Source organism: Myxocyprinus asiaticus, chromosome 25 (assembly GCF_019703515.2).
Source record: "Myxocyprinus asiaticus isolate MX2 ecotype Aquarium Trade chromosome 25, UBuf_Myxa_2, whole genome shotgun sequence".
Lineage (NCBI taxonomy): Eukaryota > Metazoa > Chordata > Actinopteri > Cypriniformes > Catostomidae > Myxocyprinus > Myxocyprinus asiaticus.
Genome location: NC_059368.1, coordinates 2,156,623 through 2,181,163, shown reverse-complemented (window position 1 = coordinate 2,181,163; position 24,541 = coordinate 2,156,623). Strand labels below are relative to the sequence as shown.

Below are 24,541 nucleotides of genomic sequence, written 5' to 3'. Positions count from 1 at the left end.
CAGGAGGTGTTGGTGTGTGTGTGAATTGAAGATCAGAGGGAGGGATGGGTGTAAGACTGGGCTTTTCAAACCTGCAGTAAAACACATTCAGGTCATCAGCCATTAGTTAACTCTCTACAGAACAAGGGGGAGGTGTCTTATACTTGGTGATGCTTTTCAGGCCTTTCCACACAGATGCAGGATCATTGGCTGGAAACTTTTCAGAGTACACAGTAAAACTGCCAGTGTTAATTCAACTCTGTAAGAGATAATTTCAACACTATCCCAGTTTTTATGTAATTCTCAATGCCCAGAGTTAAATTAACACTCTTGCTAGTGTTAAAGGTTTTACTCTACCTTAGTGTTGATCATTTCACTCTGGTGGTGTTTAAGAATTAACTCTAAATATTGCTGTTTGAACACTTATTAAGAGTTAATCACACTAAATTAGAGTTAATAATCCAATCTGGAGGATGAATTTATTACTCTTATTACATCACAAGACAACTGTTTTTTTGTCTTGTGAGAAAAACAGTGATAAAATCTTTCTCTGAATAAACAAATTCTCAAAATTACAGTCTGAACAAAACAAATAGTGTACATATCTGACACAAGATCTACAACTAAAGACTCCTGTAAATTAGGTATAACATATGTTGTAGTAAAAGTGTTATGGGGATTAGAATGGCCACAATGACATGCATCTAAATGTTTTCTGAATCCTGTTTTAAGCATTTTCTTCAGCACACATCAGTTTGAAATTTGGGTTAGGATAAAATGCATGCTGAAACCTTAAATGAGAAATTAGTGACTGACTTATAAAAGATGCTTGGCATTTAAAACATAACATCCTAGGCTGTTTTGCTTATATGGGACTAATTCAGTAATTTTTGGAGAATCTTTGGTTTTCCCAGCATCAACCATGTAAACTGTTGTATGAATCAAAGTGTAAAAGTGAAGGAGTGCATCATCATACATTACACTGAAAACAAAGAGGGCTTTAAATAGCTCATCGAATGCACTGAGGGAACCATCTGACTGACAGGGGATGAGATTCTTATCCAGAGCTATGTAGAAGTGCTCAGTCTGGTTGCGGTTCCTGCCAAGAGCAACCTCAATAGAGAAGTACATAGCAACACATTTACACTTAGGAAACAGGGTCTCACGTCGCCTTATGATACACCACAAACTTGTTCACTGCATCTGACGTGCTAATTTTTGAAGCCTTCTTCCCTCCAGGTGATGGTGGAAGGAGATGGAGCAGCGAAAGCAGCGTTGCCATGTCACTGTCCCAGTCTAAAATGCAGATATAATTATCAAGGAATATATCCAGATAACTTTGTGAAGGCATCATCTCTGCTTTGAGGCTACCAATGCAAAGGAATGGGCAAATAAATCAATGAAGTTGAGCAAATCACTTATGACTCATCTACATTATGCACATTTCATGAAATTCCTGCCAAGCTGGCCATATGTAGCCTATAGAAATCTGCTTTCTGGAAACGTAATAGCATCTTACCTGAACAATGTTCACAGTCTCTCTGGTTTTTTTGCTGACGTGAGCGCACAACAACAGTTGAAGTATGCCCATGGCTTTTTATATGATTCAACTTGGACGATATATCAGTATTAAAGAGAAGTGTGAAGTCTTGATTCACCTATAAAATATCATAAATAAGAATATAAGAATCAGGCATGTGATCAGTGAAGGACCAAAAAAAAAAAAAAAAGAAAAGGAAAACCTGACTCCAGGTTTGCTATGCTTGTGTGTAGGGCTGCATAAAAGAATATATTGCCCATTACTCTTTGAATAAGCTACCTCCTATCTTGCCAATCCCTTGGTGTTAAGAAACCGAGGAAAGGTCTTCAGAATGTCTGTTGTCTTGTTTGGATTGTGGACAAGCCTATGCCTATATTGAAAAGTCTCCCTCATTCTAAGTAAGACCTGTGCTTCATCTGTGGAATGGGTAAGAAAGGCAATGGCCTCTCTTAAAAAATCCTCATCCTGCTGCTCAGAGCTGGAACATCTACTCAACGAAGGTCCACTCAAGTCAGTATCACGCCTCTTGGAAAAGCTAGGATTATGTCTACAATCGCCATGCAATATATCCAGTCCCACTGTCTGCATCATAAAAATGTTCCTATGGCATTTGGAAGAACATTATAAGGTAAATTCCTTAAACTCCTGTAGCTCTGTTTTTGGGGGAGCAGCCCCACCTGTGTTGCTATAGATCGACCCCACCCATCACACACACACTAGGACAGATCTATGATGAAATACTTGTTTTGTTGCATGTTCTGCCACATTGTGTAATGTCCCAGCATGCAAATACATGTTTTTTAGGGCACTTATTATTCTGTGCATTTTTCTATAGGTGTAGGCACTTTGTGTGAGCTATTCGGAGGAGATGATGCTACTCGACATTTAATTGTAAAAGCAATGACAATCAATCAATCAATCAATCAAATCAATACTGCTCTCTCTGCTTCCTTGTGGGAATCCTCCTTGAACAGCAAAGACATAGACTATACATAAGCACAAACACAATACTCACATGTACAATACATGACAGCAGGTGTGTTTCAATATATATCTAGCCACTGTCAGAGACAACTGAAGACTTTGAAAAATCTTTCAAAGCATGCTCCCCATGGCTCAGTATCTAGCCTGCTCAGTGCATCCACGTGAGAGCTAACAAACTCATTGACTATTTATACACAGACACTAATTGCAATTTAAAAAGCCACAGGTGTGGGAAATTAACCTTTAATTGCCATTTAAACCTGTGTGTGTCACCTTGTGTGTCTGTAACAAGGCCAAACATTCAAGGGTGTGTAAACTTTTGATCAGGGCCATTTGGGTGATTTCTGTTATCATTATGATTTAAAAAGGAGCCAAACAACTATGTGATAATAAATGGCTTCATATGATCACTAACCTTAAATAGAAGACAGTTTTTTTGCATGATCGGTCATATTTTCAAAATCAATGCCAAAATTTCACAATTTCTGCCAGGGTATGCACACTTTTGAGCACAACTGTATATATTTAAAGTCAAGCACACGCAACAGTTCTGCCACTTTCACACACAAAAATATGTATACAAATGAACAAGAATAGAAATTTTTTTTTTACATTTTGATTCATTTAAATGTACAAGTAACCTCTTTTTCCTCAGCTGCTGAGTCATCTGACACCTTAGGTTTCCTAGAAGGACATTATGGTGTTTGGTCAAGTTCGCATGATTGAATGACTTAGTGACAAAGTGTCGTTGCATCTGATGACAAATATTCTGAAACACAAAAACCTATTACAACAGAACACAAATTTGTGTGATGCAACAGGAAGGCAATATCATACTGTACCTTCATTTTGTCCTCTAGCTGTGAGCAACATATCAGGTCTCGTGTTGAGCACATCTCGTAAAATGTCCTCCTCGATTTCAGTTTCAGTGTCATCATAAATGCGTAGTTTTCTCCTAGGTGGTACGCCAAACCTACTCTGGTCTAAACATGGACAGCATTTTATGTATAGAGAAGCAACAAACAAACAAATAAATAAATGAAGTGAAATATCACCTTCACTTATAAAGTCAGCAAAAGTGAATCCGTCCTGAAGTTTTATACATTTGCTGAAGCACTGATATGTAACTTTGATGAGCAGCATGTTTCAAATCTGAAAAATAAAGATGTCATTAAAACCAATAAACATATACACTGTATCAACCTGTTATTTAGAATGGTTTACTAAAAAATGACAACACAACTCTGCTTTTTCTAAACTGTGTGATTATTAGGAAAGCCTTTACAGTTGGGTAGGAAAAATGCAGATGAAAGTCCAATATAGAGAAGGGGACCCACAGCTCATTTTGGATGTCTGTCTCCAACACAACTGATTTAAATCATCAGCTGGTTAGTAAAGTGTTTGAACTGAACTAAATGCACACATCTTAAATGAGCAGTGCTGTGGGTCTCCAGAACTAGGATTCAGAAACATTGCCCTGGAGCATAAGAGGTTTGGGGAATGTTCATTTTAAAATATGATTTCTTTACTGGTGATGTAAGTCGCTAATTACATTACAGTGCATATCTTACTTATGAGATGAGCGCACATGAACACCACCACAAACCAGTGGGAAACTGAAGTTTCCGAGTTGGGGGCGTGTCAGTTACAGTACAACTCATGGCAGAAGCTAACTGAAATTAGTTATAGTGATTTTCTATTTGTGAATGTTGACTGTACAATTGAGTTTGTATGCCTTTTGTGCACTGTTAATTAGGCTTGCCACAATATATGGTAGGGACGATACCGTGAAATGTTATACCGGTTTAAAACAATATGAATTAAACTTACTTTACAACAACACTGTAAGAGTTGAAAATGTATAAATGAACACTACAGTAGGGAACACTGTAAATTCAACACTGGTGGTTTTGCTGTGTAGCTTTTTTAAGCCACTCGGATTTCCTTAGTCATTGTGTTTCTGGCCTGGTTGTACAATATTTTATCCCCACTTCTGTAAGCATCCTCTCTGGCATGACGAAGCTGTCTGAGTTTTCCTGTAAATCATGGTTTATCGTTATTGAATGATAAAAATGTCCTAGTAGGGATGCACATATCCTCACAGAAACTGATATATGATGTCACAGTATCTGTGAGCTCATCCAGGTCTGTGGCTGCAGCTTCAAAAACACTCCAATCAGTGCAGTCAAAGCAGGCTTGTAGTTCATTCGCCAGATGAATTCTCAGCAGCCGAGTCCTAAAGCCACGTTTACAAAGCTTCACAAGCGCGCCAGCACCCTTCCCTCGCTTGCGTCTCTTGAAGCACCTGTAGAACACTGCTGCGCATCCAACTAAGATGTCTAATAAAACGTCTGAATAATCAAACAATGAAAAAAAATCTAATTCCCTTTAAGGCTGTGCAGGGGATGAATTAGTGAATCATTTATGTGAACTAGTTCATTTTGTCCGAAAGAACTGACTTACTAAAAATGAACTGGAGTTCCCAACACTAGATATAAGGAATCGTTTACTTACAGTGGCTCATTTACATGAACCATCCGAAAGAACCAACTCACTGAAATGAATCTGAGTTTTCCAATGGAACTGAATCGTTTATTTTAAGTGGTTCAGTTACACCTTCTGAAAGAACTGACTCACTAAAAAATGAATTGGAATTCCCAAAGCTAGATATAAGGGAATCGTTTATTTACAGTGGTTCATTTGCATGAACTGTCTGAAAGAACCGACTCACTGAAATGAATCTGAGTTCACCAACGGTAAGGAATCTTTATTTTTTTAAGTGGTTCAATTGCATGAACCGTCCAAAAGAACTGACTCACTAAAAAATTAATTCGAGTTCCCAACGCTAGATATAAGGGAATCGTTTATTTTTAGTGGTTCATTTACACTGTCCGAAAGAACCAACTCACTGAAATGAACTGGAGATCCACTGTTTGAAAAAAAGCTTGCTACTGGATAAGCGTCACTATTGTAAAAATAGCTGAACTACTGTCACGCTACTTAAAAATGTTGTTTAGCTAGTAGTGTCGATACATTAGTAACTTGCTAGCAACCACACTGAAACAAGCTAAAACACCTTAGCAACCGCATGGCAACGCCCTGGTAACCACCCACCACAACACCCTAGCCATGTGGCAGGGAGTTTTGCCCCACTAACATTTTCTCCGGAATAAAAAAATCCAGTTCTTCTCCTTTAAAAATAAAAAATTTCAATATGAGATCCCAATCTGAAGAATATCTTTGCGTGCTGGACAAAATGACCTGATCGAAGCATGTACAGTATTCTCGACACATTAACCAACAAACGACAGTCAGTCATCTGAGAATACTGACGGAAAAACAATCATGCTGTTAAACTTTATAACTTTATAACTTTATTAATATAGCACTTTTCAGCAATGCAGCACAAAGTGCTTCACAAAATATCAAATCAAAACACTCAGTAAAACACAGGGTAAAAACAAAAATGTCAAAGTAGTAAAAGCAAGTTTATACAAATTACAATTAAACGAGACTTAAAAACACAGATTCAGCAGATCTAATATCCCTGGACAGGCTGTTCCATAATCCACTACAAACGCTCTATCACCTTTAGTTTTACATCTTGATCTCGGAACAGCCAACAGTTCATGACAAGAAGATCTAAGAGGTCTAAGTGTTTCGTAAGGTCTTAAAAGTTCTGCTAAATGCTCTGGCGCCAAATTGTGTTATGCTTTATTTGTGATAAATAAAATCTTAAAATCAACCCTAAAATGAATTGGTAACCAATGCAAAGAAGCTAAAACTGGAGTAATATGATTTGAAGACCTAGTTCATGTCAAAAGTCTAGCTGCAGGCATTTTGCACCGATTGTAGTCGTGCTGAAGTGCGTTGATTTAAAGTTGAAAACGGTGCATTACAATAATCAAGGCAAGACAAAATAAAAGCATGAATAAGCTTCTCTATATCCCTAAAACTCAAAACCTGTCTCACCTTGGAAATGTTCCTTAACTGATCAAAACAAAACTGAACTAACGTGATATTCAAAATGTAAATTTGTGTCAAAATAGACGCCCACATTTCTCAACACCTGCTGAATATTCGGGACCACACAGAAAATTACATGCCATCCAACTCTTGAAATTTTTTTAAACTAGACAGATCATTAGGAGTCAATGACAAATACAACTGCAGGTCATCTGCATAGCAATGAAAATATGTTATATTTTCGAATGACAAAACCAAGAGGTAACATATATAGAGAAAACAATATTGGCCCTAATAGGGATACTTGCGGGACACCACAATGTATTGTTCAAGAGGAGGACATCTCATCTCCAACAGATACAACACATTTCCTATTCATCAAGTAGGAAACAAACCACCCCAGATATTCCCACCAATCTCTTCAATGTATCAATTAAAACTGAATGATCAACTGTATCAAATTCTGCATTTAAATCAAGCAACACTAAAATGGAGCACTCTCCAGCGTTCTCCGTCATCAATAAGTCTTCACCCTAAGAAGAGCAGTTTCTGAACATCGATTTACTCTAAAACCTGACCGAAATTTCCCTTTAATTTCTGAAAACAAACTGTGAAAGCCATTATCAGGTGATGCTCATGTTTAAAGCTGAGACAGAAAAAAGCTGAAAGTGTTTCACAAGAGAAATCCCATAACTGAAATTGAACTTTCCCTGTTTTGAGCTAGGAAAAGAAAGTGCAAATCTCACAAGACAATGATGACTTTCCATCTCATGTTATGTCACTCAGGAGTATTGCACAGATGTGAGAGTCTGTATAACAGAGAAAGTCAGAATGAAAGAGGAAAAATAGAGCTTTTGAGGTTAAATTTCTGGAGCTTCTTTTGCAAATAACTTTTTCAAAGTAGATAATGCGGTTAATGACTCAAAGTCAGAACATATGGCTCGGTTTCTTTTAACTGTGAAAATTACAATGAAACAACACAAGAAACACACTTGATTGAAGATATTATGGGAAACACAATCAAGCCGTTAGTCATCTTAAGTTGTCCATCAGGCATGGATGAGACATCACAGTCAAATAAACAATGAGATGACAAAAGGCAAGAGAATTGAACGTATAAAAATCTAAATCAGAACATAAATACAGGGTATAATTATTGTACAGTATAGAGATAGAAAGCATACAAAAGCAACATCAATTACCCTATTTTTAAATAAATATTTATAGATTTTTTTTAAACCATGTCTCTTCAAAAATCTGTCACGTGTTTGTAAAAAATGTTATTTTAGTCTAATTAAATCTGTAATGCATATATAGTTAAAGGTTTAACAAGTGGTGGATTTAATGGAAAGCTTTTTTTATTTACAGTATTTTGGTTTTGATGTATAATTGTACTGAGAACCGCTTTTATTTTTGATTTACAATTATATTTAACGGAAACCAATTGCATATCTTTCTGTCTATATTTATTACATAGGGCCTATTAGATTTTGATCATGCACTAATTGCAATTATTATTATTCATTAATTAATTAATTATTATTAAATGACACTTAGTGTACTTCCTGCAGTGCTAGAACAATTAAATAATAATGAATTCAAAATGTACAGTACGTTAATGCACATTTACGCCAACCATGCCAGTTTCATATAGCGTCGCAATGTCGTTCGAAACAAAGTGTTACAAATGAGTGTGTGCATACATTTTTGAATGCATTCGCGAATGTTTTTCTCAGTTCTCTCAATTTAGACTAATGATTGTATGCTGGTTATTTGTATGTTTTAATGGCTGAATTTGTGTTTGCTGAACTAAAATGGCATTTCTACGTGGTTAACGGTGGGTGAATGTATGTGGGTGGCAGTATCTACAGTATATGTCCACATTCTTTCATAAGTTTCATCTTTTCTCAGCGCAACACAAAATCTCTCAGTTTCCTAAATGAATAAGACTCGTTTTAGACAAATTAGACCAACAAGAACACAATTTGTGCAGCTGCAATATTTAAACAGAAAGAAATTAGATACAAGAACTATATATATATATTTAAATAAACTTGTTAAATATTGCACGACATAACAGACTGCTATTCTCCTGATCTTTCTACCTCCTCATCTGACTAATATGTGTTTGTGATGTTCTTCACTTGTCAGTCATTTGGGACAAAATGCATGAACATACTCTCAACATTTCAGTGCTGTATTTGTCATCCTTCAGTTTTTCCCTTGTGTGTGCTGAAAGCTCCATAAACGATTTCTTCTTATGACTTTTGTTTAAACTAGGGTGAGGTCAGATTAATCTTCAGTTTTCTACAAGTTTCATCCAGATGAGTTAACAGGTGGTGAGTTTACCAACTGCAGGATTCATTTGAATATCTGACCGCCGACCACAAAAACCAAACACATTTCTGGGAACATGAGTCTGCAATTTGAGTCGTTGCATGAATCATGATTTAACCAGATAGAATCAGTGAAATCCCAATTATTAAGTATGAAATGTATAACATTCCCACTGATGGCCCTTATATATGAACGTTTTAGTTGAGCACATTTTTCAGAAAAAAGCTTCGCATCATTTTTGCATCAAACACATCGAATTTCTAAGAAGGGGTCACGGTCTGTATATGTGTTTGTTGGTGTGCTGAGTAATATTTCAGTCCCAGAGGACTCGTCTAAACGTCCAGTCATATCATAAGGATCATAACAGTCACAGGTGCACTAAAACTGCTCTGTCATTTAACACAGAGGGGAATTTGTGGCTTTAAACTGCTGCTGTCATGATCACATGTCATGTTTGAGTGATCATTATCCACATGATGTGATATTAATCATTTGTTTCTCCATGCAAAGAGATGCATTATACTTTAATTAGAAGACAGATGTAAATGGTCATGGTAACACTGGTTAACAGTATGGGTTATTATTTTAAGAACCTTTAACAACATTTGGAATCAGTTGTGAAATGTGATTTGTGTGTGATCCTCTTGAGAGAAACTTTTGAAGCTGTCACATTTGCAGTTTAAAGAAGCTCCACCCCACAAAAGGCAAATAATTATGAAAAATTGTATCTCAAAACTGAAAGACATGAGTTATTAAAACCAATTTTATTCCAACCTCTACCGAAGGCAAGACCCCTCACATTATTATCACCACCAATATAATTTGCATTATGGTTGGCAGTCTGCAGCAGCTCATATTTATATGTATTTTTCATTTTCTTATCATATTGCCAACATTTTGATTTATATTTATTTTCCAGCTGGATTAATAAAATGTCCGTGAGTTCCGGGAATGGGAAGCTGCGTCAGTGGTTGATCGAGCAGGTGGACACGGGGAAATATCCGGGTTTAGTGTGGGAGGACAGAGACCGGACCACCTTCCGCATCCCATGGAAACACGCCGGGAAACAAGATTATAACAGAGATGAGGACGCGGCGCTGTTCAAGGTGAGCGCGCACACAGAGACGCGCACAGGGATGAGCACAAGAGAGCGCGTTTTAGGGGAACAGTGAGATTAATAAGTGAAAAGAAGCTGGATTCCGTCTCGAAAAATCATAAAAGTAACAATATATATAACAATAACAATACAGTATATGAATATATATAACAATAATAAATCTTAATTTTTTCAGTGTTTATATCTATATTTTGTTTTTCCTGTGTGTATATATATATGGCACTAAATCTCATATCAGCATCTTTATTGAATGACTGTGCTCCTATTAATCATGATATTTCATCTGAATATCAACATCTGTGAGATTTATTCCATCCAAACAGTTTTGAGGTTAAATTATCGAATTTTTTGCAGTTGGAAAATAGTGATCTGTGACATTCTATTAAGTTAGATATTAAAAGTTTTTATGTCTATTTGTTAATGGGGGGTTTGCAGAGACAGTAAAGTATTTTGATTTTTGGAGTAAAAAAAAAAAAATAAAATAAAAAAAAATAAATAAAAAAAAAAACATTATTTATTTATTTATTATTTATTTTAATTTTTTTTTAAGTGACAAGGTAAAGTTAAACCCTTGGGGTAAGATGCTAAATTGTGAAAACAAACAATTACGTAAATTATTTAATTTAATATTTTACTTTAAATCTCAAAAATACATTACTAAGAATGGGGGGGGGGGGGGTCATCTTGTCCCAGTAGTGGGGTAAGATGGCATCTTTTAATTTTTTTTCATTTTGTGCTATGACAACAAAATTAGCAAACATTTCTATTTATTTCCCTTGATAATTTATTAGATGATGCATCATCATCCTGTACATGCTAAAATAGATCTATATATGTTACAATGTAAAAGTAAATAAACATTGTTCTTAAAGGGGGCGTCTTAACCCATCTTACCCTATAAAAAAAAAAAGAATTTTAAAATTTACACATTTCATTTTCATTACAAAATTCCATCAAATTGTCAAGCCAGCATTAAAGTTTTTGTTAATTATTATTATTATTATTATTTATTTAAGTCACTTGTTTTTTTTGTTTTATCTTTAAAAAAAAAAAAAAAAATTTTTGTATTTTATTAATGTTTTAATTTTATTTTTTATTGGACATTTTGTAATTTTGTTAAAAAAAATTACACAATTCAACTTGATCAAATTTGGTTATATGTACTGTATATATATATATATATGATTTTATACTTTTGCAAACAAAAATGTGGCTGCGGGCCACTGTCAGATTCTTTGCTTAGCTAATCAGAAAATTTTGATGCACTTTCTGGCTGTCAATCATTTTGCACGTTATAGCGTTCATTCAGCAGATCATTCAGGTCTAACACATTATTCAGATACACAACAGTTTTCAGTTGAGGGCACTATTTTGCTACTGTTATTTTGACAACCATGAGAAGCCGCAGTGCTGCTTTTAGTACAACAGTATCTTAAAAGGGTGAGGTTTTGCAAAGAGAGGGCGTGTCGAAATCTGAGGTCAAGTATGTTCCAGAACAGCCAACACCCCTTCCAGCACCTTTAATGTGCATTCAAACTTCATACTTCTCATGTAAGTTAGATTCATAAATTCATGCTTAAATATACATAACAAAACACACAAAATAAAATTGCACTTTTTTTTCTAATACATTTCATTAAAACAGTTCATGAATTTAGTAAACATTATTACATTCTATAATGAATATGCATTTGTAAATGTACATTTGATATATTCATATTTGAATATACTATACATGTCCTGAACTACAGATGTGTTATTTTATAATGTTTGTATTTTGTAGTTTGATTGGCATATGAATGCAAGTGTTTCTCGTTTATGGTGTCTGCGTGCAGGCCTGGGCTCTGTTTAAGGGAAAGTATCGTGAGGGTGTAGATAAACCTGATCCACCCACCTGGAAAACCCGTCTCAGGTGCGCACTGAACAAGAGCAGTGACTTTGAAGAGCTTGTGAATCGAAGTCAACTGGACATATCAGAACCGTTTAAAGTTTATAGAGTCATTCCAGAGGGGAGTAAAAGAGGTAAACACACATACACACACACACACACACACATTTACAGATAGTTATATATAGTCTAAAAGTGTTTTGTCAACCCATTGCCTCTTTGATTTCAGCGCCAAAATTATATGATAAAGTTTCATTGCCCTCAAGTCACCATAACTACCCATTAGACCCTTCATATGAGGCTCTGCAGGGTCAGGTAACATCATCTTAATCATGTTTCTGTAGCTACTGCTAAACTAATATATACTTGTAAACAAGTGACTTTAAATAAAATAATAATAATAATAATAATAAACAAAAACTTTAATGCTGGCTTGACAAAGCCTTGTCTGAAAGTTGAAAATAGTTTAAAAAGCTCAAATTTCAAGGTTTTATAGCTCAGAAAAGGTCAGACAGACAAACAGAGAGAGACAAACAGACAGACAGACAGATAGAGAGACAGACAAATAGACAGAGAGAGAAAAACAGACCCAGACAGACAAAGAGGCAGATAGAGAGACAGACAGACAGATAGAGAGAGAGAGACAGATAGACAGATAGATAGACAGACAAACAGAGAGACAGACAAATAGACAGAGAGAGAAAAACAGACCCAGACAGACAAAGAGGCAAATAGAGAGACAGACAGACAGATAGAGAGAGAGAGACAGACAGATAGACAGATAGAGAGAGAGACAGACAGACAAATAGAGGCAGACAGAGAGACAGACAGAGAAACAGACAGATAGAGAGAGAGACAACTAGACAGACAAACAGACAGAGACAGATATATAGTGACAGTCAAACAGAGAGAGACAAATAGACAGACAGACAGAGAGACAGACAAATAGACAGAGAGAGAAAAACAGACCCAGACAGACAAAGAGGCAGATAGAGAGACAGACAGACAGATAGAGAGAGACAGACAGATAGAGAGAGACACAGACAGACAAACAGACAGACAGAGAGACAACTAGACAGACAGACAGACAGAGACAGATATATAGAGACAGACAAACAGAGAGAGACAAATAGACAGACAGACAGAGAGACAGACAAATAGACAGAGAGAGAAAAACAGACCCAGACAGACAAAGAGGCAGATAGAGAGACAGACAGACAGATAGAGAGAGACAGACAGATAGAGAGAGACACAGACAGACAAACAGACAGACAGAGAGACAACTAGACAGACAGACAGACAGAGACAGATATATAGAGACAGACAAACAGAGAGAGACAAATAGACAGACAGACAGACAGATAGAGAGACAGACAAATAGACAGAGAGAGAAAAACAGACCCAGACAGACAAAGAGGCAGATAGAGAGACAGACAGACAGATAGACAGATAGATAGAGACACAGACAGACAAATAGAGGCAGACAGAGAGACAGACAGACAAATACAGACAGATAGAGAGAGAGACAACTAGACAGACAGACAGATAGACAGACAGAGACAGATATATAGAGACAGATATATAGAGACAGACAAACAGAGAGAGACAAATAGACAGACAGACAGTTAGAGAGACAGACAAATAGATAGAGACAGACAGACCCAGACAGACAAAGAGAGGCAGATAGAGAGACAGACAGACAGATAGATAGAGAGACAGACAGATAGACAGACAAAGACAGACAAATAGAGAGAGACAGACAGACAAACAGAGACAGATATATAGAGACAGACAGACAGATATATAGAGAGAGACAAATAGAGAGACAGACAAACAAAGACAACTAGACAGACAGACAAACAAACAAACAGACAGAGACAGATATGTAGAGACAGACAGACAGACAAACAGATATATAGAGACAGACAGACAGAGACAGACAAACAGAGACAGATAGAGACAGACAGATATATAGAGACAGACAGACAAACAAACAGACAGAGACAGATATATAGAGACAGACAGACAAACAAACAGACAGAGACAGATATATAGAGACAGACAGACAGACAAACAGATATATAGAGACAGACAGACAGAGACAGACAAATAGAGAGACAGACAGACAATGAGAGACAGACAGACAGAGGGAGAGAGAGAGACAGACAGACAAACAGACAGAGACAGATATATAGAGACAGACAGACAGACAAATAGAGAGACAGACAGACAGAGAAAGACAAATAGGCAGACAGAGAGAGACAGACAGACAGAGAGAGAGAGACAAATAGAGAGACGGACAGACAGAGACAGACAAATAGACAGATAGACAGACAGAGAGATAGATAGATTTTCTGTGGCCGTCTGCTGATGAGTGTTTTCTCTGCAGGTGTGTAACTTCCTGTCTGCCAGTGATAGGAGCTGGAGGGACTTCCTGTGTGATCAGAATCCAGTATCAGATATTCACTCTCCATTCAGTCAAAACCCTCACTGGGACACTGGTACTGACTGTACAATATGTATGTGCTAATATGTTTGATAAATATTCATTCATTTCAATTAAAGATAATATGTGTATTTCTATTGTTTTCAGGGTACCAGATAAGTGGATCTTTCTACTGCTCCAGTTCACTGGACTCACCTCCGTCCCCCTTCGTTCTGGACACAAGCATGAGATCAGCAGAGGCCATGGCACTCTCTGGTACACACACACACACACACACACACACACACACACACACACACAATCAATCAACTTAGCAACCAACTAGCAACAGCCTAGCAACCAATCAAAACCTCTTTGTAACCTTCTAGCTACTGCTATTACTGTCTTCTGAGGATATGTAGTCTCCAAAAGCTACACTGTACTGCCCTCACCATCTATCTCAATCTCACACCTGTTTCAGACGCCCGTCTGCAGGTAACCGTGTTCAGCGGCGAGTCTCTGGTCGCTGACGTCACGGTCATGAGTGTACAGGGCTGTCGGCTGGTGCCTTATGATGATAACTGGCCGTACAGTGGCCCGGAGCTGGTTTCTCTCCCTCAGACAGAGAGAGGAGAGCTGGAAGGTGGAGTTCAGCTCTGGATGATGCCCGACGGTCTGTACGCCCGGCGCTTCTGTGAGAGCAGAGTCTACTGCGACATGACACACACAAACCCAAACACCAAACTCTGCAAACTGGAGAGAGAGCAAACCACCAAACTACTGGACACACAGCTGTTCCTAACAGGTTTTTAATCACAACTAGCCATTATTATGATTCCCAAAACGATGGATGGGGCATTGCTACAATACAGTACATTTTCATTTAGTGTTGCCAAATTTTCAGCGACGAGAATACGGGACACTTGAGCATTTTGAGCGCTTCGGTATGGGACGCTTTGAGCGTTTTGCCACTTAAATATTGGACAATAGCCGTCCCATATGGGGCGTCTCCATTTCAGCCAAAACGTAGGACAGTTGGCAACTCTATTTGCATGTCCTTATCATATACGTCTTAATATATTATGTAGCAATGGCTACATTTTTATGAACTCTTCAGCTTATATTTCCACCTCGTTACGCTACATCCTGTTAATAATTCTTACCATAGTGTTCATTTAGACAGCTCTAATATATGCACATATATATATAAATCATATTTATATGGTATTGCTGCATAACAGGAATGAGCCAGATGTAGTATTAACAACATAGATGGAAAATAATGTTATTTATTTCTCTCTCTTACTCAGAGCTCCAGGGATTTGTCTTACAATCTCGTCCTCCTCCACATTTCCTTGTGCAGTTGATTTTTGAGTGCTGTGACACCTCCACAGGCAAGAGGCCCTTGACAGTACAGGTAGTGACCTTTGACACCTGCATCTGCACTGACCCTTGAGTTAAGAGTTGCAGAAGATCTTATAAATTCTAGTGCATTCTTTGGCTTTGTGTGGTATGAAATCCTAGCATACTGCCTACTATCTTTGTAAAGGAGTATGCGAAACCATACGCATTATACACCGATAGCCATGTCAAGCAGTTGTGCATGCAACATTGTTATTGTGCACTTTTAATTCTAATTTTTGGCAATCTGATCAATAATAAAATACATCTGCATACTACACACAGTATACATACTTAGAAATAATAGGACTAGTTTTGTGGTATATGCCATTACGAATGTTGCCTTGGCCGAACTATACACATTCACAATTCACCTTCTCCGGTCCTGTAGGTGGAGCCGCTGTTTGCGCGTCAATTGCTGCTCCTCACACAGCAGAGAGGCGTCAATTACATGAGAGGTGCCCATGAACTTTCACCTTTGACCCCTGATCAGATATTCCCCAACAATCAAGATTATCCTCCCGCCATCAGACACCAGAATCACGACAAATTCTTGCAAGAGTAAAGAGTGCAAGAGTTTCGAACAGAGATTTGACTTTGTATCGAATAAAAAAAGAAATACAACACATACCGATATGCTGCACTTATGATTTTACACCCTAAATGAAACCAGGAAAGTGAAAAAAAAAGTACATATAAATATGTCAAAGGATTTGATTAATTTAGTTTCGATGGCTGTCTTATATTTTCATGCTTTGTATTTCACTTTGTAAGCTTGAACTGTTTCTACGTTGTAAAATTGCAACTCAACGGCATCTCAGGGATAATGTTTGTATTGTTCATTGCGATTATAGAAGTGCATTAATGTCAACTTTCTTAAAAAAAAAAAAGAAAAAACATAAAAAACAACACACTGAAGTGTGGAGTTGTCTAGTAGCAGCAAATGAAGATTGTGCTTCGGCACTCTACTGCTTTTCTTGCAATGCCAGGATACACAAGGTTGAATTTCCAAACTAATTTTAACCACTGAAATTTTAAGAGGCGAATTTGCAAAGCGAAATATGACCAAATATTACCTATCGATTAATAAAGATGAAAATAATAATAATAATAATATTTTGGAACTGAACTTTGGAAGGTGAATATTAATTATTGAATTTATTATTAATGTTGAAATTTTGTGCAAAATGTATTCTATGGAAATATTCACAGCCCAAATATACAACCATAAGAAACTGCATCCCAAAACATGCAAGCACTGTTAATTCAATGTGTTTGTTCTTGGCAAAATAGACACGTATGGTAAGAAATGGGACAGCCTTTGTGGAGGGCGAGAAACAGAATTGTGGTGATAATTGTAAATTCTATTCCTTGTGGAATTCTTTCTTTCTCTTTGTTTGTTGATTTTTATGTTCTCAGATATTTTCTTTTGTTTGTTTGCTTATATGTGTGCATGGTGTAATTTAGGCTTTGACCACAGGGATATTTGTTGAGGGGCAGGGTGGAGTTGGGAAGGGGGTTATAACGGAAGTTAAGTTGATTCTGTGTGTATATATATTCTGTTTATTCCATATTTCACATAAGAATCAATAAAAATACTCATATCAAAATTCAATGTGTTTGTTTTTCAATTTGTGCAATTCAGCATGCTTTTATTCCAAAAACATACTGTATGTCATGAAAGGGATAGTTCACCCAAAAATGAAAATTGTCTCATTTACTCACCCCCTCAATGCCATCCTAGGTGTGTATGACTTTCTTTCATCACCAGAACACATTTGAAGAAAAATAGAAAAATATCTCAGCAGGTCCTTAAAATGCAAGTGGATGGTGATCAGACTTTTGAAGCTCCAAAAATCACAGATAGTCAGCATAAGCGTCATCGACACGAGCAATGGACTGTAGTTAAAAAGTACTTAAATATTGATCTTTTTCACAACAAAAGAGATCGTATCACTTTAGAAGACATTAATTTAACCACTGGAGTCGTATGGATGATGTTTACACTGACTGTCTGTGATTTTTGGAGCTTCAAATGTCTGATCACCATCCACTTGCATTTTAAGGACCTACTGAGCTGAGATATTTTTCTTCCAATGTGTTCTGCTGAAGTAAGAGAGTCATACACAGCTGGGATATCATGAGAATTTTCATTTTTGGGTGAACTATCCCTTTAAAATACTTCCATATGTGAATGTTTGATTTTAAAGGATAAAGTCATTTAATAGCAGTTTGGTGAAAGTCCACCCCCCTTCTAAACAACAAATGATGAAACTTGAGTCTTATTCATTTATTGCAATTTTTTCACTTTAAAACACAGAAAATACACAATAAATACACATTCATTGGCTAACACGCATAACTGGACAGTGTGAGGGGTTTGTAATCAGAGACTTGAACTTTTGAGACATTTAGAGTGAAATATTTGTAGACGTCACTACCTTTGGAGCTTATTCTATGACATGGACTATGTATACGGTTTTAGAGTGGAGTCAGCAGCTAATTCATGCCCATAGCTGCAGTGTTGCAGTGAAATTACTCGACACTACCAAAGATCAACACCCCAGATCTGAAAAGACCATTCCAACTGTAGTGATAAAACAGACTTCAACAAACATCGGTCAGTCGGTAATTGTACACCATTATTTAAGGAGCTCGATTTTGCACAAAACAGTGAAGATGTTGAACCTGATCTGCATGATAGTGAAATGAGAGTGACATGATAGTGAAATATCACGAATGATATCAGCCGTGCATTCAACATAGTGTTCACGAGTAATACTGGCATCATCAAGTGCTCACCGTCCCTTTAGAAGAACTTCAGACTAGACAAGGTCCCTAAAATATCACAAAACAGTAAAACAATCATCATGTAGGAATATGATACATTTCACATTCAATATATAAAATAAGTCAATTTCAAATAGGAAAATAAAAAAAACTAAATATAAAACTTCAACTTGAGAACAATGCAAATAAAATGCTTTGGTCAACAAATTCGATTTGCGGTTTCCCTTTATATTTCACGAGTACGTCATTTACATAGTTTACTTGTGCTCACTTCAAACAAACATGAACACATACGCCAACTAAACATCAAATCGATCGACTGGTCCCGATGCAATGGATTTGGCCACCAAATGGCAGAATTTCATTCCTTGCACTTTCATCAAACGAACACGATAACTATGCCAACTAAACACGTTAAACCGGCACATTGTCAAACAAAAATACTTTCTATTCAAGTGAATGAACCTGAACACCAAAATTGGCGTTTTGTCATTGTAACGAGGAGGAGGGCATGGCCGTGATGGAGCACGCTATGATCAGCGGGAGAGCGAGATAAGGGGCAGCTGGAGACGCTGGTTCGAGAGAGACGCACGAGGCCGCATTGCATGTGTGTCTGCGTCCTTACGTTTTATGCTGTTTTAAGTTCATTTATATCATTAAAAGTTTATGTTGATTGTTCAGCCGGTTCCCGCCTCCTCCTTGCCCGACCTTTAACTGTTACAATGGTGCCGAAACCCGGGAAGGAGGAGGGATGCGCTGTTGCGGAGTCCTCTCCGCTGCCATCCGCCAGGGGAGCAGCCGCGGCCGTCTGCCTGGGGATGGAGAGGTCGCTGCCATCCACCGGGAGAGGAGCGAGCTGGCATCTGCCAGAGGGCGGAGGAGAGGTTGAGGACCAGGCGACAGTGCATCCGGGAGCCGGCAAGCAAGTTCTTCTTTCTCTCCTCTCTCTCTGTCTCCGCTTGCCCTTTCCCTCTCCCCACGCCTCCCCCCCAGGTTCACAGGGGGGGGGGGCAGTGTGACGAGGAGGAGGGCGTGGCCGGGCCTTGATGAAGCATGGCCGGTGCTGAATCAGCTGATCAGTGGGAGATAGAGATAAGGGGCAGCTGGAGACACTGATTCGAGAGACGCACGCGGCCGCGTAGCATGTGTGTCCTTATGTTTTATGTTGTTTTAAGTTCATTTATATCATTAAAAGTTGATGTTGATATGTTGATTGTTCAGCTGGTTCCCGCCGCCTCCTTGTCTGACCTTTAACAGTTACAGTCATCTTATAAGACACAAGCCATGAGTTGTCCAGCTAAGAACATTTCGTAGGTATCATTTACGTTATTTCTTGCACTCTCTCTCTTCAAATGAACAAGACACCTACAACTAAATCACCACAAGCCACCACACTGTTAATCAAAATTATTTCTATTTGAGCCACTGGCCCTGATGTAATGAATCTGTCAAGAATGTCAATAAATTTGGTCTTTGGAGATCTGGAGAACTGGAGAATCTTCTTTCTAATCAAGCGACTGGCCCTGATGCAATGGATTTGGCTACCGAATGGCGAAAGATTGTTGCTTAAATGACAACTTGTGGCTTGTATCTTCTATGAACATCTCATAACATTTCGTCAGTGTCATTTGGACCATTCCTTGTGTTCTTTTCAAACAAACATGAAAATACGCCAACTAAAGAGGTCAAATCCCCACACTGTAAACAAAAAAATATTTCTACTTGAACAACTGGCCCTGACGTAATGGATTTGGCCACTGAATGGTGAAAAATAGTCGCTTGGTTGACAAATTGCGGCTTGTATCTTCTATGAACATCTCGTAAGATTTCGTTGGTGTCATTTGGATCATTCCTTGCACTCTTTTCAAACAAACATGAAAATATGCCAACCAAACAGGTCAAATCCCCACACTGTAAACAAAAAAATACTTCTATTCAAACAACTGGCCCTGATGCAATGGATTTGGCCACTAAATGGCAGAAATTGGGGTTTTGTTGTCTTAGAAGACACAAAATATTCATATATGGACATTAACATCATTCCTTGCGCTCTTTTCAAACAAACATGAAAATACATTGCTGTAAACAAAAAAATACTTCTGAGCGACTGGTCCAGACGCAATACCAAATGGCAAAAATTGTCATTTTTTTGTCATAGATGATACAAATAACGAGTTTTCCAGCTATGAACATTTCGATATAATTTACATTGTTCTTTGCGCTCTCTTAAATTTAAATACTAAAAGTCACCAACTAAATACGTAAAATCTCCAAGTTCGTTGATTTGGCCAACAAATGGTGCAAATTAGGTTTTTGTTGTGTAAATGGGATAAAATGAAGTTCTTCAGCTTTGAACACTTCCCAGATCTCATAAACAGTCCAAAATATTTCATTCGCATTTACATATGTGTTTATATATTGATTATTTCAGCAGGAGAACATCTGTAAAGAGTATTGCATGCTGGGATAGCAGTTTCAATTGAACGTTAAGGCAGCCACAAACTTCCCTCTTGACATTCTTAATGTTTAAACAAATCTCAGACCAGAAACCTAGACAACTCAGGTCAGGATTTGCCAAGTATAGCATCATCAAGCATGTCCCCATTTTAAGCCACAGAAAACCACACTGGGTCGGACACCTCATACAATACAGGAAAAAGCTACACCCGGCATATGGGCGTCAGGTAGAGCGAACGGTTTGCCGTGCCGTGCTGGGTGTGGCGTGTTTCACAGTGCATGTGGGTATATAATTGTGTCTATGCATGCGCTCATTGGAACGCCCACACCTCCAGATTCTGGACGATAAAGTCTTGTTTGGAGGACAGCGGCAGGTTATTGAAGGTGGAGCATTTGGATGTGGTACCGTGGTAAAGGTCGGCGTCCAGCCATAGACCTAGATAACCTCTGAGAAGATAACATTTGAGTGTTAAACACACAACCATGAGGAACACACACACACACACACATACAAGATGTTTCCGTGTTGCTGCACTCACCCGCCTCCTCCAATCTGAAGAGAGTCTATGTTTCCTTTCACAAAGTAAGAGTTCTCACCGGTCCAGCGGTACACCTGAACACAAAATGAGCGATTGTAAGCCTTTAATGAAAATGCAAGAATCAAGAGGCAAGAATCACTATTACTTATTGCCTTTAGTTAGGAACAGAGATTTGAACAAACGCATAACACTAAGTATTAAACTTTTGCATGTAATTTGTGCTATCATAGAGACCTGGGTTTGGACTCTTTTGACTTGAGTCAGTATGCAATCACCCAGAACACCCTAGCAACCACCTAGCAATGCCCTGGCAACCACCCACAACAACCTAGCATTGTGGCGGCAACATTTGCACTGGCAAACGGCACTCCCTTTCACCACTCGACTAACCCCAACTCCAAAAAAAAATTATTTAATGTCAATTTCATAAACTTCCCGGCATAAACTCTTGATTTTGTTAAAAATTTTCTAACAAAAGATAAACATACATGATGATGAAAGCCGAAATATTAAATGCCTTGGACAAATATTAACTGAGTATTCCATTATTTTGTATGGCGGGGGTCAAAATGGCAATTACATGTCAAACTACAGGTCAATCAAATCACCTTAGGAAGGTGTCAGTGTCATGATTTTATTTGTACACAGAGATTGTGAGGTTTATTACTAAAAGCAGCTGACTTCAGCACCTCTTGCTGCATTATACGCCAATGGTGAGAGTCCAAAAATGGGAAAAAACACTTTTTTTGTGTTGATTTTCCAAAGTTTGAGCACCTATAACTCCAGAAGTATTAAAGATATCTTAATATGCTTTTAGATTCTGGTTCAGAACAAACTTTCCTTTTTGTATCTTCATTTTTAAGGCCCTGTATGGTTAAATCTCAGAGAGATTGGGCTCTCAATTAGGCTCCATGCCAAAATTGTTAAAATGCAACAAAACTAGAAATGTACCTTTTTTTTGTTTTTTGTTTTTTCTGAAAAAAATAGTGTCAATCTCAATTTTCGAATTGAGTCCAAAAATACACGGTTATAAAGAATAAACAACACATGTGGTTCTTCAGTTCGGGCAATATCTACAGTATATCTAGTAGAGGTAGACTGATATATCGGTTTTAAAGTTTAATCGGTACCGATAGTTGCTTTTTGGAACTATCGGTTATCCGGAAAAATATATGCGATAGTTGCCGATATTTTATTTTCATTTTTTTCCCCCAATTGTTTTTTATTGCTTATCAATAAACCTCATCTGGTGAAATATATATATGTAAAACTCATCATCTGTTGAATCTATAGGCTATAAAAAGCTTCATTTGGTAAATATTTTAGCAATACTATAGCATTGTAACGGAGCCAAATCTCTGTAATTTCAAAATAAGAGTCCCCGGTGTATTGGGATTTAAGTTGCACAATAAACTGCTTTTGGGATTTTATTCATTTAGCAGCCTCAATGTATGTGCGTATTTTATTTTTTTATTATTGTATAGATCGGTTTTAAAAAACTATCGGCCGATGAATCGGTTATCGGCCTTTTCCACCACCTTAGTTATCGGTATCGGCAAAATCCACTATCGGTTGACTTCTAATATCTAGTGTGTAAGTTCTGGAATGCATCATTAGGGGTCCCCACACCAAAGACGCTAAAACTGTTTTCTCATATTTTTGATTTTTCTCATTTATTTTCTGCCCTAGAGATCCCAAACTTGGTGGGATGGTCCCAATTTTTCAGCACTTTTGTCACTATAAGTACATCCAGCGCAGAGAAACATACACAAACACACACCTTGATCTCAGGACAGAACGTGTAGAGGAAAGTCTCTCCTGTCCCGTAACAGTGTTCACTCACTCTAAACGGATGAGTGGAAAACGCTCCGAAAACCTGCAGGAGAAAATCATGACAATATTCAAATGAGACAGCAGAATGCATAGAAATGCAAAATATTTTTTATTTTTTTTTATATACAAATGTCAGATTCATGAACGTTATTTTGAACCAGGATGCAGATCGGACACAAACGGCCGGAGCGGTTCTTGAGTTAACAACTCACTGATCCAATCGGAGCAATTCTAAAAACTAACTGAAGAGGTCTTTTGGCTCCAAATGAGCCAAGATCTGCCAAGTAATACAAATCAAAAAGTAAAAACAATGAATCACTATTTTTAAACCAGTTCAATGAAAAAGCGAACTGTCCAAAAGAACTGATTTGTAGAAAGGAGCCGTACCAAAAACATGTTTTATGAATGTGTTATCTTAAGCTTGATTTAAATCACATGGTGTGTGTGTGTGTACTAGGGATGGGCATTTTGAAATTTGAAATGCATAGCCTATTAGGATTTAAACAAATGTCAACCTTATAGTGGTTTCAAAACAAGCTAACTTCAACATATAAACCTCTTTTGAAAAAAATTAGTACTTTGCATGAACAACATCATCCTAAATTTTAAAAATGACACGTGTCACCCAATGCATTGAGTTGTAATGGCAAGATTTAGGTGAGAGAAGCAGTTTCATTGTCGCCCAAGGCAGGTAAAGGCACAAAAGCAAATCAAATGGCCATATTCAAGTAGTGTTTTATACTAGTCGAATATTTAAAGCACAACGAGTACTCGATTAGTCGATTAGTCGAGTACATCCCTAGTGAGTACCTGGTTGTCCATGTCTTTAATGACCAGCAGCACCGGGGAGTCCAGCTCCAACAGGTTTCTGTACAGGGTTTTCAAACTGGTTCCATGTACCACTGTACTGTATGCCAGTCGCCATGGATACCCCTGAACACGCGCCGGCAAACGAGTCGCCAACTGCCGAGGACATAAAATCAAAATTGAATATTTACGTCCTTAATACAGGCTCAATTGATGAGTGCATGTTATTCTACAGTCTTCGTAAACTTTCATTAAAATATAACAACTTTCTCCACCTCTGAAACAACTTTTCTTTTCTGCTGATGTCACCAGGATCGTGTGGGCGGGCAAAAGCAATTGGTTTTGGATTTTTCCCTTTTTCACCCAATTTGGAATTCCCAATGCGCTTTTAAGTCCTCATGGTCGCGTAGTGATTCGCCTCAATCCGGGTGGCGGAGAACGAATCCCAGCTGCCTCCATGTTGCCACGGAGACATATC

The 24,541-nt window shown here is 37.7% G+C and overlaps 2 protein-coding genes across 6 annotated transcripts in view; one reads left to right on the top strand and one right to left on the bottom strand.

The window, feature by feature from the left end:
• Positions 1-9,462: 9,462 nt before the first annotated feature.
• Positions 9,463-17,655, top strand: irf4l (interferon regulatory factor 4 like). 2 transcript variants are annotated; one of them, XM_051655630.1, is made up of 9 exons: positions 9,463-9,591; positions 9,726-9,912; positions 11,759-11,945; positions 12,041-12,126; positions 14,201-14,312; positions 14,405-14,512; positions 14,718-15,041; positions 15,547-15,653; positions 16,029-17,655. In XM_051655630.1, exons 2-9 carry the CDS (start codon positions 9,739-9,741, stop codon positions 16,200-16,202), a joined length of 1,272 nt encoding a protein of 423 aa, XP_051511590.1. In that variant the 5' UTR covers positions 9,463-9,591; positions 9,726-9,738; the 3' UTR covers positions 16,203-17,655. The 2 variants fall into 2 exon arrangements, with proteins under 2 accessions (XP_051511590.1, XP_051511589.1); XM_051655629.1 differs by lacking the exon at positions 9,463-9,591 and adding an exon at positions 9,598-9,638.
• A 257-nt stretch (positions 17,656-17,912) lies between these two features.
• LOC127416301 (nuclear receptor coactivator 7-like) overlaps positions 17,913-24,541 on the bottom strand; it is a 30,105-nt gene continuing 23,476 nt past the window's right edge. For all 4 annotated transcript variants that reach the window (XM_051655571.1, XM_051655574.1, XM_051655573.1 and 1 more), the window contains exons 13-16: positions 24,067-24,219; positions 23,204-23,299; positions 21,424-21,497; positions 17,913-21,331 (exon numbers count right to left, since the gene is read on the bottom strand). In XM_051655571.1, the coding sequence (XP_051511531.1) occupies positions 21,196-21,331; positions 21,424-21,497; positions 23,204-23,299; positions 24,067-24,219 (459 nt within the window). In that variant the 3' untranslated portion in view covers positions 17,913-21,195. The remainder of the gene's footprint in view (positions 21,332-21,423; positions 21,498-23,203; positions 23,300-24,066; positions 24,220-24,541) is intronic.